This window comes from Palaemon carinicauda, chromosome 10 (assembly GCF_036898095.1).
Source record: "Palaemon carinicauda isolate YSFRI2023 chromosome 10, ASM3689809v2, whole genome shotgun sequence".
NCBI lineage: Eukaryota > Metazoa > Arthropoda > Malacostraca > Decapoda > Palaemonidae > Palaemon > Palaemon carinicauda.
The window spans coordinates 119,653,023-119,668,394 of NC_090734.1; the positions used below are offsets into that span (position 1 = coordinate 119,653,023).

Below are 15,372 nucleotides of genomic sequence, written 5' to 3' on the forward strand. Positions count from 1 at the left end.
TAATGGTGTCGGTATAGACTGGGGCGAAATACCAGAGGTCTCGTACCATTTAGACTTCTCCTCTTCGAAATCCCCCAATAGTGAGGTGCCGTTCAACCTCCCCTGCCTCGCAGACCAGTACTACTAACTCAACCCACGCTTGCCCATCACTCCTTACAGCACCCTTAAGTTTGGGGTCTGATCAGGGGGGGAGCAAATAGGGTGGGTTCACTGGGCGGCACAGGTCTCTCGCCCAGAAATAGATTTTTCCTTCGTCAAAATCCCTTTTCTGGGCTCAATCCCTGTGCCGCGCAGTGAAATAGTACCTGAGAAAACGAACCCAAACTTTATTAACTATACGGGAACGAATTAAAATCAACATAACAAACAGTGGTTTAATCAAAAGTTAACGTAGAAGACGGACGTCTTTAATAACATCAGCATGATAAGGTATAATATCCCAGGAAGGGAAGACAAAAGAACATCAACTTAAAATAAAACCAATTAAGGTCAAACACTGGAACAAATTACATACACTTGAACACTAAAGAAATACAGTTCGTATGGAAGAATAAATTGAACAATGATAATAAAATGGCAATGTTACGAACTAGGAACACCCATGGGTGTGATACAACAAACCGAACTCAGGTAGGAACTGTAAGTGAGGCAGGTAAGAGGAAGAAGGTGGAAGATATAGGATTCAGGGATTAGTTAGAAGGAATTTGTCCGGGGGATACCACGCTCCCTGCAGCTACGGTAGCGAGTTGAAGGGCCTCTAATTGTTTAAGATAGTGCCGCTTGAACACTGAGGGGGATTTCCATCCGGTATATTTAGAGATATCTGTAAAGTTCATATGATGGAAAAAATTTATTGAGGTCGCTACCGCCCGAATGTCGTGGACGTGAGGAAAAGACTCTGGATTGGCCTGTTTAATAAAATACAAGATCTGTTGTCTGATCCCTTTCAAAGTTATAGTCCCTCCCCGCTCCCTGATGAACAAGGGTCCCGAGGTCTTATAGGAAGTCCTTGATAGAAAGGACTTTAGAGTGGTAACCGGGATTAGGGAAGGATCCTGAAGGAGAGGGATAATTTTCCAGGAGGACCATCTATTCTGAGGGTCTTCATTTTTGGCCAAGACGACCTTGTCTGGGGAGAGGAGGACCTCTCCTGACGGAAGGAACTCTATGTGGCCTGGATCCCTTGATAAGGCAGCTAATTCCGAAATTCTGGCGCCAGATGCTAAACTCACGAGAAAGAGAGTTTTCCTGAGTAGAGGGATATACTCACATGAATCGTTGACGGTTTCTGACGCTAGTTTAAGAACATCATTGAGAAAGCAGGAAATCGGGCTAGGACGAGAAGATGGTCTCAGTCTGGCACAGGCTCTTGGGATCGAAGCTAGCAATGAATCTGTTAGATCTATATTAAAGCCGATTAGAAAAATCTTCTTCAAGGCAGACTTGATGGTAGTAATAGTGTTAGCTGCTAAGCCCGACTCAAACAAGGTTCTGAAAAAGGTTACCGTTAGGTTTAGTGTCATAAAGTCAGTACTAGAATCTTTCAAAAACTTAGCTAGTTTTTTGACCGCTGAGTCATATTGACGAAGAGTGGAGTCTCTCTTGTCAGATTCTAAAAATAAAGTATTCTGGGGGTCTATGTTAGCCCCTTTGTGTGCCGCAAACTTCATGAAGTCCATAAAGTTAGGGTGGTCTGAATGTTTGACGAACACAGTGCACGTTTGTACTATCTGGGTCAAAGTCGGGTTGGGAATCTGGTGAGGGTGGAGATTCAGCTCCAGTAAAAGAGGAAACCAATTGCTCTTGGGCCAATTGGGGGCCACCAGGGCTACTTGACCTTTGAAGGTTCGAAGTTTGTCCAGCACTTTCATCAGTAGGTTCACCGGTGGGAAAAGGTAAATCCTTTCCCAGGCGTTCCAGTCGAGAGACATGGCATCCGTGGCGTAAGCCCGAGGGTCCAGGTTGGGGGCCACATAACATTTCAGCTTGTGGTTGGATTCCGTCGCGAAGAGGTCTACCTGGAGATCCGGCACTTGGAAGAGGATCCATTGAAAGGATTTGCGATCTAGTGACCATTCTGACTCCAACGGTACCGTCCTGGAGAGTGCGTCTGCCACAACGTTCCGAACTCCAGCCAGATGGACGGCGGATAGGTGCCATTGGTTTGAGGCCGCCAGGGAGAAGATTGCCACCATCACGTGATTGATGGGACCTGACTTGGAGCCCCCTCTGTTTAGACAACGGACTATGACTTCGTTGTCGAGGACTATCCTCAGATGTTGTTTCTTGGCCGGGGAAAGACGTTTCAAGGTTAGTAAGACAGCCATGGCCTCCAGGACGTTTATGTGAAATTGCTGGAACATTGTGGACCAAAGGCCCTGAACTTTCCTGTGTTGGGAGTAGCCTCCCCAACCTGATAGGGAGGCATCCGTGTGGATGACTATCCTTGGAGGGGGGTACTGCAACGGAACCGACTTTGATAGGCTCTTGGCGGTTGTCCATGGGAGAAGCCTCTTCCGAAGAATGGGAGGAAGGCGTGTCTTCTTGTCCCGACGTTTGGTGTTCGCTCTGGAGCGCCAAACTCGGTTGATGTCTTTCAGTTTCGCTTTCAGAAGGAGGTCTGTCACTGAAGCGAATTGTAGGGACCCTAGAATCCTCTCCTGGTTCCTTCTGGAAGTTACCTTTTCCCCGAGAAAGCGTTTGGTATTTTTCGCAATCTCTATCCTCTTGGACCTGGGGAGACATAGAGTGTGAGAACGTAGGTCCCACCGTAATCCCAGCCACTGAAATTTGGTCTTTGGTGTCAGACGAGACTTTCCGAAGTTTATCTGGAATCCCAGAAACTGAAGATATTGGATCACCTTGTTTGTTGCCTTGAGACAATCCTCGACGTTGTCTGACCAGATTAGCCAATCGTCCAGGTATGCGACGACTTGGATTCCGCGGGATCGGAGTTCCTGAATGACCGATTCCGCCAGTTTCGTGAAGATTCTGGGCGCGATGTTGAGCCCGAAAGGCATCACTTTGAACGTGTAAGCCTTGTCGTCCAGTCTGAATCCTAGGAATGGGCGGAAGTGTCTCGCTATTGGAACGTGATAGTAAGCATCGGTAAGATCGATGGAGGTGGTGACGGCCCCACGGGGAAGCAAGGTTCGCACCTGCGAGACGGTAAGCATGTGAAACCTGTCGCATTGAATGGACAAGTTTAGTCGAGACAGATCGAGGATGACCCTTCGGCTGTCGGAGTCTTTCTTCGGAACGCTGAATAAGCGACCTTGAAACTTCAGATATTTCGTTTCCTTGATCGCGTTCTTGCGAAGAAGATCTTGGGTAAACAAAAGTAGGTCCGGTGTCGAGGGTTGATGGAATCTGTTCGGTGGAGGAGGCCCTTCTATCCAACTCCACCCCAGGCCCTTGGAGATTATGCTGAAGGCCCAAGGACTGAATTTCCAGCGACTCCGGAACACATAAAGTCTCCCTCCTACCTGAAGACCGTCAGTAGTTGGAGGTTTTACCGCCTCGGCCACCACGTGACCCTTTTCCACGGGAGAAATATCTCCCTTTGCTTCTGTTCTGAAAAGAACCCCTCGAACCGGGGCCCCTGCCTCGTTGGTATCCTTGGGAGGGAAACCGGGACTCATAGACCGGGTTATAAACAGGAGAGGTAAACGAGTTCGAGGCCACTTGGCTTTCAGGGACGAGGACATACTTCACTTGGGGCTGAGACTTGGAGGTGGAGGGTTGGATGCCCTGAGAGACCGGGGCCGACTGGACTACTTGAATAGGTTGGCGGAATTGGGTAGAGCTATAAGGGCGTAGCCTCTTTCTGCCCCGGGAGTGAATGCTCGATTGTTCGAACTTCCGTTTGGGAGTGAGACCCCAACGGACTTTGAGGCTCTGGTTCACTCTGGCAGCTTCGCTCAATACCGAGTTGACCATGTCCTCCGGGAAAAGGTCCGGACCCCAAGCAGAGGCTTTAATGAGCTTATTTGGCTCATGGCGGATAGTGGCTTCAGATAAGACATGCTTACGGCAACGTCTTTTGGCCACCAAGAAGTCGTAGCAATCTGCTAACAAAGATTGCAGGGTGGCTTTAGTCATAACTTTAAAAGTGTTCCTCGTCATAAGTAAGAGAAAACATCTCCGCCATAGTCGAGACGTTGAGGCTCCGGCTAAACCTAGACCGGGACTCGAACTCGAGTCGGATTAAGGTTTCAGGTAGTCTTGGGAGGCGTTCACTGAATTGCGTCGATGCACAGTCCGCGGATAGCTTACCAGAAGTGAATGTCGATTGAATGTTAAGCCAACATTCATTATCTGATGGGAACAGCAGAGATGTAGGATCTGTCTCCCGGAGTTGTGGCAAAGGCTTATCTTCGGTCACTGCCTGAAGGGCTAATTCAACCATTTTGGTGACGCAAGGAGTGGGGGTCTGTTCGTCCACAAGAAACATGGTGTAAGTACTCTTGTGGGGGGTCAGCATGGTGTTTGTACAACCCCACTCATTTAAGGTTCGAACCCAAACAGACTGAGCCTGTTCCTTCGGAAAGATAACGGTCTCTTTAGGGACCTTATCTAGTCGGACAAGAGCCTCTTCCGTAAGCCGGGCGAAGCCGGGGAAAGGAAATTGAAGACCGGGAGGGAAGAACTCAAAATCTTCAATGGGCCTGGTCCCAAAACCCTCGATGGTCAACATTCCGTCCGTGAAAGGACAGTGGAGCGCCATTTTCCACGGGTTGTTCTTCGTGAAGGGTGGAAGTTTTGAGGCGTCCGGGATGAGGAACTGCTGTTGTTGAGGCAGTCCACCTTCCAGGGTATCTAGTCTTCTGGTGACGGCAGAAAGTATAGAACTAATCTGCTCTGTAACGACCCTCGACAACATATTCGTGAGGGCCTCCGGGTCGAGGTTGGTTGTGGTAATTAAGGGGGATGACTGCACTCCCGGGTCCTGAGACATAGGGGCAGTGCTAGTCGAGTCACTAGGAGCTCCGGGGAGGGGAGCCTTCTTGGGCTTCGATGATCCAGGTAGTGTAGGATTCTGACGAGTCCTCACTAAAGGTCTTTTCTGAGATTTGACCTTGGCAGGAACCGAGAGCGATCTCGGGGAGGATTCGTGGTTCCCTTCAAAACCAAGAAAGGAAGAATTATTAGAAGTTGAAGAAAAAGAGGGGCTAAGAAGAGAGGTCTTAGCGCCAGACCCACCTGCCTCACTTACAACCTTACCTGTGTCTGGTTCGTCAAAAACCATGGGCTCTATGTCTAAGGTCAGAGCCGTAACATTGTCTTCAATGGGGTCCGGGTCGTCAGGGATGTCTGTATCCTGGACGAGATTGAGTTCTCCGGTTTCCGCAATGTCAGCAATTATAGGAGCCGCCACTTGCCTAGGCACTGCTGCCGAAGATTTTGCGTTCGGGTAGATAAGACTACAATAATCTTCTGAGAGGACGTAGGGCTTCCTGGCCTTTACGTTACGGGCGAAGCCGCCTACCCACAATTTCAAAGTGGCTCTTGCTGAAGTTTTAACCGCCTGGGAACTCTGAAAGGACGGGGATAAGGTTAGCAAACCCGAGGGACAAAATGATAAATGAACCCGAAGATTCATAACAGAAGTCAATGATTATCTATCATATTGATGTCGCCCAGTGAAGGGAAGTAAATACAAAAATGACTGAAAGAGGCTCACCGAATCTGAAGCGAGGGTGGAGATAAGGTCATAACAGATAAGGCAGTTGTCAGGGTGCCATACCACAATATCGTCCATCTGGATCCCACAGTCCGCGTGGGACCGACAGACAGCATGTCCGCAAGGCTGGTGAAGGACGGCCGCGCAGGCTGTCATCCGGCAACGGACCACCTGTAAAAGGAATAGTCCATGAGCATCTACTAGTTTCTCTATAAGGGGTCCCGGAGGGTCCGGGACCTGCCAGTTAATAAAATAAATGTATAGCCTTAGACTAAACATGCAGAGAACTGAGACTATTCCAATAGCAATCCGGCAGAGCCGGGTATGAAAAAGGATGCAAAAAACAGTGATGAATATATAATCATAACTAGTTCCGGGGCCCCCGGGGCCGGGGAACAGGGTTGGTAAGTAAACTTAAAGTAAACTTAAAGTAACTTAAAGTAAACTTAAAGTACCCAAGATACATCCTTAAAGTACATAAATAGAAAACGCCAATTATGATCTAAAACTAATGTCTGTAATGAATAGGGCTCCCGGAGGGAGGATATTAATCAAAACCGTGTCAGTGTCAACCGATCTTGTAGTTAAGAGCCCGGCGGCTCCGATGTCTGATGACGGGAGGGTATGACGGGAGGGTACAACGGGAGAGCGCGGGGGGAGCCAGTGGAACCCCCCTACCTTACCGGAGGTACCGGGACAAAGGTAATGATTCATGTAGAATATAATATAATGATATGGGATATAATAAGTCCTATACGGACGATAATAGCAGGAGGTACCGTAGGTGAGGACACTCCTAATATAAGTGCTCATTCTAACAACCGTAGCTAAAAGCAAGGTTACACCAAGGTGCAGTTATACCGACTAATCACGTGTGATAGTCCCCGGTGGTCCCGGCCTTCCCCCTCCCCGACCGATGGCGACGGGAGGGGGGAGACGAAACCGCCCGGTATGAATGAATGAGACTAAGTCATACCCCGTTGGTATACTCAGTCCTCAATATGTCGGAACGTTGATGGAAGACTGAGGTACAAGCATACTTGACCCGTAAATCATAACCAACAACCTTCGAGTGAGAGGAAGGGTGTACACTGAAGGGGGGGGATGGAATAGCCTCCCCAACTTGTTGGGGGGGGGGGGTAATGGTACCGGGAAATCGCCAGTGCGCAGTGGTAGACAGGGCTACCAACTGGAGATCCCCTCAATCATGACATGAAAATCCCAAAAATATGATCATAACGGAGTAAGCAATAAATATAATATCAATGCACAAATACATAAAAATAATTAATGAATTAAAAGCGAAATCACGTAAGTAAGGTTAGGCATGCAGAAAAAATATGGCGAGAGAGGGACTCGGGCGAGTAGAAAGGGAGGAGCATGACGCCATCAGGAGATGGAAAGCAGGGGTACCAACCTAGTTACTGAAGCGGTAGATCGAACAGTAAAAACAACAAAATACGCGTGAGTCCCACTCGAACCAAACGTAAAACTAGGTGGAGCGTAATAAAACAAAAGGTTTTACTAATAATAAGTGAGATGGTCGAAATTAAAGCTCCTAGAACTAGCGAAACAATCTCAATGGTGACGCTATCCACCAACATGCACGAATGCAGGCATACCAACATAACCTACTCCTGATGAAACGCTAACACCGATATCATAGGATAACATAAAATAAATGCTATATGAAAGCATAAAGTCGGTGTACTAAATGAATATAAGGAAAAAACTCCTAAAGGTTCGAACGAATATAAAAGACGGACGAACTAACGAGACAAAGGGCAGAGGCGAAAGTAAGAACGGGGACGCCGCTCATATATAAACACTTCTCAATAATAAAAACAAAGATTACACTGCCCAATCTCGCTAACAACTCATGGATAAGGTACTTAACTTCGATGGGGTATCTTGGGAATCGGCCATCGAGAGAAAGTTGATGATACATCCAATGAAACACACGAGAATAAAATACTTGGACTTATATGAAACAGGTGCTTGAAAGGAGTGATGGGCAAGCGTGGGTTGAGTTAGTAGTACTGGTCTGCGAGGCAGGGGAGGTTGAACGGCACCTCACTATTGGGGGATTTCGAAGAGGAGAAGTCTAAATGGTACGAGACCTCTGGTATTTCGCCCCAGTCTATACCGACACCATTAGGTGAGCGAGCTAGTTCAACCTAGCATTCCTTTACATTTTTTCTCTGGTAATATTAGCAGTTATATTCCTTTGAAATGGTGCATAAGGAGCATTTCACTGCGCGGCACAGGGATTGAGCCCAGAAAAACTTATTTTTTAGACTCCATTCTAGATTCTGTCATAAACTACACCTTTGATCTTAGTAAATGTTAACTCCTCACTGATTCAAATTGTCTGAGTCATATTGGGGGCAAGAATTGGTGCAAAACTGTCATGGGCTATGTCTGACCCAGTATTCCAAACCTTACCTAAACTTTCAATTGACAGGTCAAACCTTATACAAACACATTCAGTCATATATAGTATAAAAATAGACTGGCAAATATTAAATTTAGGCAAATCAAATGTCATAGTCAAAACCGTACTGTGTCTACTATGATCAAGAGCCACCATACAATAAGCATCATATGATTGGCAGAGCACCATACATTATTACAAATATTTAGATAAAAAAATATTCCATACATACATACACATACATATACCAAGGCACTTCCCCCAATTTTGGGGGGTAGCCGACATCAACAAATGAAACAAAACAAAAAGGGGACCTCTACTCTCTACATTCCTCCCAGCCTGACAAGGGACTCCCCCGAGTTCAGCTGGTACTGCTAGGGTGCCACAGCCCACCCTCCCCGTTATCCACCACAGATGAAGCTTCATAATGCTGAATCCCCTATTGCTGCTACCTCTGCGGTCATCTAAGGCACCGGAGGAAGCAGCAGGGCCTACTGGAACTGCGTCACAATCGCTCGCCATTCAATCCTATTTCTAGCACGCTCTCTTGCCTCTCTCACATCTATCCTCCTATCACCCAGAGCTTTCTTCATTCCATCCATCCACCCAAACCTTGGCCTTCTTCTTGTACTTCTCCCATCAACTCTTGCATTCATCACCTTTAGCAGACAGCCATTTTCCATTCTCTCAACATGGCCAAACCACCTCAACATATTCACATCCACTCTAGCCGCTAACTCATTTCCTACACCCGTTCTCACCCTCACCACTTCGTTCCTAACCCTATCTACTCGAGATACACCAGCCATACTCCTTAGACACTTCATCTCAAACACATTCAATTTCTGTCTCTCCATCACTTTCATTCCACACAACTCCGATCCATACATCACAGTTGGTACAATCACTTTCTCATATAGAACTCTCTTTACGTTCATGCCCAACTCTCTATTTTTTACTACTCCCTTAACTGCCCCCAACACTTTGCAACCTTTATTCACTCTGACGTGCATCTGCTTCCACTCCACCATTTGCTGCAACAACAGACCCCAAGTACTTAAACTGATCCACCTCCTCAAGTAACTCTCCATTCAACATGACATTCAACCTTGCACCACCTTCCCTTCTCGTACATCTCATAACCTTACTCTTACCCACATTAACTCTCAACTTCCTTCTCTCACACACCCTTCCAAATTCTGTCACTAGTGGGTCAAGCTTCTCTTCTGTGTCTGCAACCAGTACAGTATCATCCGCAAACAACAACTGATTTACCTCCCATTCATGGTCATTCTCGTCTACCAGTTTCAATCCTTGTCCAAGCACTCTAGCATTCACCTCTCTCGCCACTCCATCAACATACAAGTTAAACAACCACGGCGACATCACACATCCCTGTCTCAGCCCCTCTCTCACCGGAAACCAATCACTCACTTCCTTTCCTATTCTAACACATGCTTTGCTACAGGATACTGTAAGAAAAGACACACAATGCTTGACAGAAAAGAGCTCCAATCTTTAAGTAGCAATCCCCCTTGTAGATGAGTACTGTAGATCCATTAGTGTAGCACTATGCAGTGCCCTGCAGGCAATACTACAGGGTCTTTACAGCACCCTTTGACCCACAGTTACAACCATTTCTCATTGTTTTACTTCAACTCTATTTCTACTTCCTTTCTTCCATCTTTTAGCTCAATGTCATTTAGCTTTTACTTCACAATGCAGCAGAGTAGTTTTCCTATGGCTACTCATAGGCACCAAATAGCCATATGGCCCAAATTCCATAAAACTAATCCAATCAAATCACTGGCAACCCCCAGGCCCTACCTAACATTAATTCACTAATGAAACAAGGAAAAACTATGTTATTCTTAAAAAAATACTTTTATATTTCTTTGATAAAAATGTTTATGGTGATAATGATAAAATCTTGGACCCAAGTGCAAGCCACACTCATGAACAAATCCTTTCACTGATAAAGCATAGCATTACTGTCTATGTGAGATACAGGGGTGAGGCATATGGGTCTACCTACAGTGTCTTGCTTGGATGAGAGAGGGGCTTAAGATATAGTGAGACAGTGCAATGACCTGTCCCTTGGCATCTGCTGCTTATGAATGTACTTGAATAAAAGCAAAATTCATCTGTCATTCTTCATATATATCTACCACATCACCTAGTGTCAAAGACATAGGGAAGTACACTACAGGTTTCCTAACTGGGTTCCCCTCTTTTCTGTCTACTTACCCAGACACAGTTACTAAGCCCTACATTCTCTCACCAAAACAGATCTACACAAACTTATTCTTATCCTCCACCCCTCTACCTCACTCATGTGAAAACCAAATGAGGTGGGTATAACTAACAACCCCCACCCACCTCTGGGGGGCTCTAAGGCTAAAAACAGATCAAAGGCCAATAACCTCCTTATCCACCATGGGGAAGTGAAATTCATGAAAGGACACAGGATAATAAAAGGTGCCCCACCTCTACAATAACAAAAGGCGAGAGTGGGTAACATCAAAAGAACTCTGCTACATAGGTCCTTGCTTATGTAACTCGGATGTGTTTCATCATAATTAATGATAGTAGGAAAAATACAACATAAATCATAATTTATGAGAAAAATAGAGATACATACTGTATCAAGTTATAACTTGCCAAGCCCCATCAATCTTTTCCAATAGTTTATTTTACAAAAATTAAATTGGATACTGTACCCTCTATTTTACACAGGCTATCTAAAAATTCATCCAAATAATAAAATAATTTAAGATAATTATGTAGAAGAGAGAAGCAGCTAGTGAGGAATAGGCAGGATAAGCATAAAATCCGCTGGATTCACGGACTGGAGCCCAGATATGATGATGATTGGTGCCAACCTGGGATCAAAGACTTAGGCCAACAAAAGACATCAGCAGCCACACTTATTTACCGTCTTGACTTGCTCCTTGACCATATTGACTTTATGTCCTCTTCTCAGCTTAGCAAAATCATAGGTTACACAATCATAAACCTTTCATAGTCTTCAGAAATGAGCATTTAGGCAACTGTTATTCATTTTGAGGAGTAGCTTTTTCTTTTTCTCTAAAGGTACTTCTTTTCTTTACCTTTTCAGTCATTACATCAGATTCAAGTTATCGATAAGCTTTAAAAAACCTCTAAAATAGGGAAAATATCGACAAAAGATGGAAAACAGAATGGAAGAAAGCAAACCTTGATAAAGGGCTAAAGTTTTTGGACTGTTTAAAAACTGATTTATCACACAGCTGTAAAATACGAGGCCTAGGAAAAAATGCTGATGACTGAATTCCCTCTTACGTTTTACTTCAATCATCAAAGATAAAAGAGGGTGAAACAATCATAACAAAAAAATAGGGGGGGAAATTACCAAAAATATATGTTAGAATTACAATCCTGTTATGAGGTTAAAAAAAAATGCAGAGTAGTTGCTGGATTGGATAACTGAAATGCAGATCCACAAAAAATAAGGAAGTTGACAGATCATACACCTAAGGAATCACGTAGGGCATGGATCGTTCGAACAACTACCCTTGTATATCAGATAAAAGATTGGTGGGCTGGAAACCTTCAGGACACTTATTGATGGCATACTTATACCTGCAGGGATGTGATGAAACTAACAATTCTGCCCGATTATAAATTCATCTTTTTCTAATTACATATATAAATACAGTATTCCACATGAGAGCTATATTACTAACAAGGGAATGCATTATAACACCTTGTTTCAAGATGATGAAGTACATTACTCATTTGCACATTCTGATTTTTAGACAAGATTAAAAGTATCCACTAATTCTGTAGGAAAAGAATACTGTACATACTATGACACAAATCTCATTAAAAAAAAGAAGACAACAATAATATTTCAAGACAAAGCAAGCATTTGAACCAAGCGAAAAAAATTATAATAACTTCTCTCTAGAAATAAGGACATTAGATACTTACCTAAGCTGTTCATACTGGATTGTCTGCTGATCCTCTTCCCTTTTCTGTCTCATAACAGAGGCTCTCATGGCTCGTCTCTCTTCCAGAAGACGGTCAACCAACATTCTGTGATCCAGCTGGCGTCGCCTTCGAGCCTCTGCTACAAGCTGATCTAATTTTGCCTCTTCAGCTAAAACTTCAAGAAGCTGAAAAAATAAAAAATACTATACATTCATATAAGAACAGTACATTTTAAACATAGCACAGTAATCCTTAATGTATTGAGTGAGTACTAATAAATAAACAAATAATTAAGATAATCATAATTACCAGTAGTACATTAAATAAATCCCCTTATCTAATGCACCAAAGGTCATTATATCTAATTTACATCCTACATTTACATTTCTACTTGTGAGTGGGTGTGAATATTTTGAGTTAGAAAAGAACACTAAATAAGTGTTAAAATGTAGTAAAATGGAATGCACCAATGTACCGCTCATATCCTTTTATTTCCTAACATGCGAACCTGCTATAGATTAAACAAACTCATTTAGTATAGCTTGCCAAACTAGGGAGGATGTGTTATCTCCTCTCATCTGCCAGCATTTTTTTTCAGTAGTATCTGCTGGGATGTTCATATTCAACAATTTCCTATCATTTTTGTTTTTTTCATATACTTTACACAGAACTATAATTCTCACAAGGTCCACTGAGGCTGGGATTTTAAAACTTTAGTCTCAGACATCAATAAAAATTTACTTCAGAACCATCATTCTAAAATGACAGTACTGGATAACTTTTGATGTTGAATCACAACATTATAGCTCCCTGCTGAATGGGATTCTTCTAATATAACAAACTTAAAAGTACCCTAATTTGTACTTTTCCTAACTACACAAACCTGAGTCTTTTACATAGGAGTATAATGACAGCGAAGCTAGAATACACGACTGTTAAAAACTTTCTAATAAGGTGTAAACAACTGACAGATAATTATCTGTTGGCCACAGGGAAGCACCGCCACTACCCCCACCCCGAAACCCGCTTTGTCATTGACAACCCACTTTGATTGCAGCCGGGACTTAAGGGGGTAGATGTTGGCAGGCAAGTATGAGTTTGTATAGTTAGGAAAAATACAAATTACTGTCCTACCAAATTCGTCATTTGTTCCTATACATATACAAAACCTCGTCCTTTCCACAGGAGACTCATCCTTAGGAGGGCGTTCCCCTTACCAACTGACTGAAAACTTTACCCGAGATTCCTAAACTCGAGCATAATGATCCATAGGGAGTAAAGAATCCTTACACCTCGTTAACCAGTGGATTGACAATACCAGCGGGTCAACATCCATTGCACTAGAAGTTAGTGAGCGGAAAAAACTATGATACAGTCTAAGGCTGATTCAAGCAAAAGGTTTGCAAATTCAACACATAACATAATGGGTGTGCTTAGACACTCAACACTCCTCCTCGAAAGGAGGGTGGAGACAACACTTCTATAAACTAGTATAGACCAGCTACAAGCTATAAGGGATTTACCTTCAGACAGATTAGATTCAGCCGACAGGGTGTCAGATGCTGTACCACAAGAGAGGGGAAGATAAAGAAAAGAAAAGGCCATTCATTCTTACATTTACCCCAGACTGATTTGTAACCTCTGTCCTCAATCAGCTGCTAATGGTCCTGTGAAAGAAGCAAAGGTAGCTATACCAATTGATATGCAGAGACAACAGGTCCTACCAAAAACTTATCTAGTGACCTGTGACTCAAGTCCAGCAGGTAGAGAACTGTGAAGGTTGACCAACATTTTCAGATGCACACTTGCAGTACCCACAACAGAGATCCTTTACGTATGCCATGGACGTACTTATACATGTGACGTCAAGAGCTCTCGTCCGTGTCCCCATTTGGGAGGAAGGTGACGGATTGACGCGGTTAATGACCACTCTGATCAATGCAGATATCGTATTCATAGTCACCTTCTTTTTGACTCTCCCAGTGCTGACAAAGAGATGTTTTATCTGGGGACGAGCTCGACAAATGCGCTTGAGATAGCACCTTAACGCCCTCACAAGACACATAACAGCCAATCAGGAACGTTGCTTACCTCCTAAAGACTGGAACACTGAAAAGATGTGAACCTGGAATCAGATATCGACGGATTTTAGGTTTTAGCAATGAAGTCAGGAACGAAGGAGAGCGAGACCTGCACCCATCTCCTGAAATGAACAATGTCATAGGAGAGACCATGAAGCTAGCTGACCCTCTTATCAGAGGCAAGAGCAAGTAAAATATCATTTTCAAGGTGAGGTTTTGGTCCATAGCCAAAATCAATGGCTAGTATGAGGTCCTTCTAAGGAACAGTACTTTGTTCACATTCCTGGGAGGTGGTCTAACTTCCGAGGGAAGGCAGGCCTGTTCAAAACTTTGTATGAGCATGGACAGCTTTACTTTAAGAGGAAATATCGACTCCTCTCAACCTAAAGACCTGACTGAAGGCTGAGCAATAACCTTTAACCACTGACACCAAGCAGTTTTCCTCTCAGAGATAAAGTTAAAATACGGCTATCAGGGGTATACAGTACTGAAATGGCTCTGAGGGAGAGACACCCCTTTCACAACACCAACCACAGAAAATGGCCCGTTTCACTTGATAGATGGAGGAAGATGACCTCCTGAGGTATCCAGACATCTGTTTCGTAACCTTCTGTGAAAATCCTCTCTGCATGAGATGCTGGATAACATCCAAGACTGAAGACATATGGACTCGACTGAACTGTGAAAGATCTGAACATGTGGTTGTAGCAGGTTGGGAAGGGAAGAAAGCTCCTTGAAATTGTCTGTAAGCAGCAGTAGAACATCTAGGTACCCCTCTACTTGGTGCCAAAATGGAGCAATGAGAGTCATATAGAGATTGTGAGGCAATCTGACCCTATTGAGAATCAACCTTAACAGACAAAATGGGGTATAGGCGTAGACATTGAGATTGTCCCATGAATGTTATAAGGCATCCTTGAAGGCTGCCTCTGGATCTGGTACTGGGGAGCAATACATAGGAAACCGGAAGTTACGGTTGAGGGGGACATCACAAAATGGTCTACCATTGAATAACCCCACAAAGTCCTTATCGTGACCGTTATGCGAGGATTTAAAGATCACTCAAATCCAATTATTTGAGTCCTCCTGCTCAGTTTGTCTCCTAGGATATTCTTCTAACCTGGGATAAAGCAGGCTGACATGGAGACTGCATTGTTCTCCATCCAATGTAGGATCCAAGCTGCTAGAAGACAAAGCTGTCG

The 15,372-nt window shown here is 44.1% G+C and overlaps 1 protein-coding gene across 9 annotated transcripts in view; it reads right to left on the reverse strand.

The window, feature by feature from the left end:
- LOC137648718 (meiosis-specific nuclear structural protein 1-like) overlaps positions 1–15,372 on the reverse strand; it is a 171,340-nt gene that overhangs the window by 35,514 nt on the left and 120,454 nt on the right. For all 9 annotated transcript variants that reach the window (XM_068381766.1, XM_068381769.1, XM_068381768.1 and 6 more), the window contains exon 10: positions 12,090–12,274. In XM_068381766.1, the coding sequence (XP_068237867.1) occupies positions 12,090–12,274 (185 nt within the window). The remainder of the gene's footprint in view (positions 1–12,089; positions 12,275–15,372) is intronic.